At 42.9% G+C, this 3,710-nt stretch overlaps 1 protein-coding gene across 1 annotated transcript; it reads left to right on the plus strand.

Annotated features, from left to right (window-relative positions):
* Positions 1 to 111: 111 nt before the first annotated feature.
* Positions 112 to 3,704, plus strand: LOC121308053 (carbohydrate-responsive element-binding protein-like). Its single transcript, XM_041240359.1, has 6 exons — positions 112 to 285; positions 481 to 600; positions 1,276 to 1,403; positions 2,029 to 2,152; positions 2,545 to 2,674; positions 3,146 to 3,704. The coding sequence occupies exons 1-6, from the start codon at positions 112 to 114 to the stop codon at positions 3,265 to 3,267; spliced, it is 798 nt and encodes a 265-aa protein (XP_041096293.1). The 3' UTR covers positions 3,268 to 3,704.
* The last annotated feature ends 6 nt before the right edge of the window (positions 3,705 to 3,710 follow it).

The raw sequence follows: 3,710 nt of genomic DNA on the forward strand, positions 1-3,710 counted from the left end.
CAACACAAAATGATATACCAAAGTGATACCTGAAATACGTGGCAAAATGTGCGAGTAAGCCTCTTGATATATATATATATATAAATATAAACGCCAGCATATGCATATATAATGTCTTCCAGGGCATTTCCTATTGCTAACCTACTTAAACTCCCTTTATGGTTTTCTTCAGGGAGTTTCACGAGGAATGCAGGCCAGCTGTCCCCAACAAATACCACTGAGACAATCCCAAGCCCCCAGTCGCCACACTTCACGCCCAGTCAAGGCAAAGGGGAGCACATCAAGGTAAACTCTGACCTAACTAGCCCAGATTAAGACTCACAAATCCCAGCGCAGCATCGCTGTGCCAGGCTGAAGTTCTCACTGACACAGCGTCTGGCTCTGTTGTTTGTTTTTCAGCGTGGTTAATTCATTTGGATTTGAGAAATGTTTTAGTCCACATCAATGACACGCTACATGGTTTGCTTCCTTCGTTTGTAGATTGAGTCGAAAAGGATCACTCATATCTCGGCTGAACAAAAAAGACGATTTAACATCAAGATTGGCTTTGACACTCTGCACAGTCTGGTCACTACATTGAGCTCACAGCCTAGCACGAAGGTAAAGACCACCGTAGTAAACGTGCCAGTGAACCCAAGGGGAAATATGAGTGTGCTATAGTTACTTACTGTGGAAAATAGATTCATAACCTCCCATTGCTGCATGTGCTCAAACAAAGCCAAGTTCTCTTAAAGTAATTTTATGCTAATAATTACTCCATAAATGTTTCCCTTTTTGCACTGCCATTAGCTACAGTCTCAAAACGTGCAGGTTTTAAAGAAACACACATTATAGCAAGAATGTTTTTTCATTGGAAAACAAGACCAGTTCCCGTTTCACTTGCCCTCCCTTCCAGAAAGCATGTTCCTTGTATATGTAGTACAAAGACGATACAAGTTCAAAGCAATAATAATGATCATAATGAGATATAAGGACTGGAAAACACTGCAATTCACAGTCAGGAGTTATTAAATGTAAAAAAAAATTTCTGTATTGAAATAATTATACTGCAAAACAGGAATCGTGTAAGGTGTTGGGTGATGGTAATATGCAAATACCTGACAGTCTATACTTGAAAAGGGAGTCCAAAGTTATGGAGAGGTATTAGAGAGGTATAGACTGCAGCCCATATATTCACTGTGTGTAGAACTGTTGTAACAGTACCCCACACGCGGCATGTTATTGTCCTATGCTGTCGTTTCCAATGGGAAGGTGCCTGTTGCCTGTGCCTTGCAGATCAGTAAAGCTACGACCCTGCAGAAAACGGCAGAGTACATTGCGAAGATGCAGCAGGAGCGCTCTCAGATGCAGGAGGAGGCGCAACGGCTGAGAGAGGAGATCCAGGAGCTCAACTCTGACATCAAGTAGGTCACTTAGATCACAAACGTGCACAGGATGATTTCAGATAGGCTCCTCAGTGTTGTTACTGGCCAGTAACAATATACATATATATATATATATATATATATATATATATATATATATATATATATATATATATATATATAAGCAAACAGTCTGCAATCAGTGGACATTAGAATAGAGTTTCTGTTATCTCACTGCAGATGCTGACTTTCATTCGCATGACTTCTGAAGAAACCGGTACAAGAAAATAGCTGATGATGAAGGAATACAAAAAAGGAATATATATTTTAACTCGGTGGCAGAAATACACATAGTAAAGGATATCAATTGCTGACAGCTGCCAAAAACAGAACACTAACTTTGTCATGTGATATACAGCATTAAGACATGGCCTGTACTGTTCTTGCTGGAATTATCATGTTGGTGATTTACAGCATTAGCAGTGAAGGTCATTTTGGTTGAAGAGACTCTAAGGTCCCTTACTGCCTGTGTAAGGTGCCACAGAGTTGCCAGTGTGAGGTTTATGAATGAAGGTAATTAACTACTATGTTACGCTATAAGGATAAGACCAGACCGCGTGTAATCTGTTGTGAGTCTGGAAATCTGAGCCCGTTTTCCCTGCAGTGTTTGTCAGCAGCAGCTCCCAGAGACTGGTGTTCCCATCACACGGCAACGCTTCGACCACATGAGGGGCATGTTTGACGAGTACGTCAGGGAGCAGACACTACACAACTGGAAATTCTGGATTGTATCCTTCAGTATTACGGGCACCAACCACAAGCTGAGGGAACAAGAAGCCCGTTTTTCAGGAGCAGTGGTTTGAAACCTGGTTCCAGACTGGAGACCTAGTTTCAGGCAACTTTGCAGCATCAAACCCTGAGTTTCCTCTGGTGTGCCGTGCAGTGGCCTGAAACCTCATCTCCTGAAACCAAGTTCCAAGCCGCAAAGTGGCTTTGTGTTCCTCAGCTTTCGTTTTAGGGCTAATCCTGGTTTAACCATGGCGAGGTGGTTGAAGCAAGTCCTAGCGATTCCACTGTGATTAATTGTATTGTAAATTAGATTATGCCACGTTTTCTTTTTTGTGTGCGTTTTTGTTTTTTGTTCATTCAGATGTATTTCCTTAACGAACTGGTCCTTTAGTTTAGCATCCTGGTTCGGCCCCTCTTTGAATCCTTCAATGGGATGGTATCCACAGCTAGTGTGGATGACCTGTGCAGGACAACACTGACCTGGCTGGACCAGTACTGCTCCCTGCCTGTCCTGCGGCCAAGTAAGTGATCTTGAGGAAGAAATGAAGATTAGGCTGCAGACTTCAGCAAAAGATACGTGGTGGACTGGTGTAATAATCATATAACTCACCACAGCAATCACAAGTACTATCAAGTTAGAATCAAGGATGAAAACATTGACCAGTGAATCTTCAATTCGGAATGTTGTTAAAGTAGCATTGCTACCACCTTGTGGTAATAACAAGCATGGCACTAAAAACACATTGCAAATGCAGAAGAAATGTAGTGCTTGCAATCCGAATCTCTTTAAATTTAAAGTGATAGAAGAGTGCATAGCTTTAAAGTCCACTATTTGGAAGGGTCCTGTAAAACACTGTGCGATCAGATTTGCAGGTCTCCTTGTGCGATCAGACTTGCAGGTCTCCTTTGTAACCCACACATTACACTGGCCACCAATTGCGCATTCCCAAAGCTTTACACACTTTATAACTGTCTGCTTCTGTCCCTCCCAGCTGTGCTCAGTTCTCTCCGCCACCTCAGCACTTCCACCTCGATCCTGAATGACCCCTCCCTTGTGCCAGAACAGGCCTCCCAGGCTGTGAGCAGGACCAGCCCTAGCAACAACTACTCCTAGCAACAGGAACCCCTAGCAACATTGTGGATCTTATACTAAGAGTGAAACTTGCAATGCAGCACTTCAGCTGCCAAACTTCTCACTGCAGCAGTATAAAGCAGAAGGGTAATGCTAATGCATGATGAGTCATGCACCAGCTGATTCCCAGATTGCTCAATACAGTAGCTGCGTGGCCATAGCTCCCTGGGTACCGTCCATGACCTGTTTTCATCAAGGTCCAGTGTTTTGAAACTGAAAAGCAGTAAGTTGGTGTTTATTAGTGAATTTGTATTTCAGCTCTCTTGTTGGGAAAACAGAGTCTCCCTACTTTAATGACTGATTTATGTGCAGTTGCATATTCACTTTGTGGGGTAGTAACACACCCTGCCTACCACTGTTCAGCCCCAGGTCTCCCTCAAGCAGAGGCTGACAATAGTGCTGAATTGAGTGACGTTTCCTTTGTG

This window comes from Polyodon spathula, unplaced genomic scaffold, assembly GCF_017654505.1.
Source record: "Polyodon spathula isolate WHYD16114869_AA unplaced genomic scaffold, ASM1765450v1 scaffolds_107, whole genome shotgun sequence".
NCBI classification, from domain to species: Eukaryota; Metazoa; Chordata; class Actinopteri; order Acipenseriformes; family Polyodontidae; genus Polyodon; species Polyodon spathula.

Coding starts and splice junctions, on each gene's coding strand:
- LOC121308053 (XM_041240359.1), top strand. CDS start 112: ATGTCTTCCAGGGCATTTCCTATTGCTAACCTACTTAAACTCCCTTTA. Junction 1,404..2,028: donor GAGCTCAACTCTGACATCAA/GTAGGTCACTTA, acceptor TTTTCCCTGCAG/TGTTTGTCAGCAGCAGCTCC. Junction 2,153..2,544: donor ACAACTGGAAATTCTGGATT/GTATCCTTCAGT, acceptor CTGGTCCTTTAG/TTTAGCATCCTGGTTCGGCC.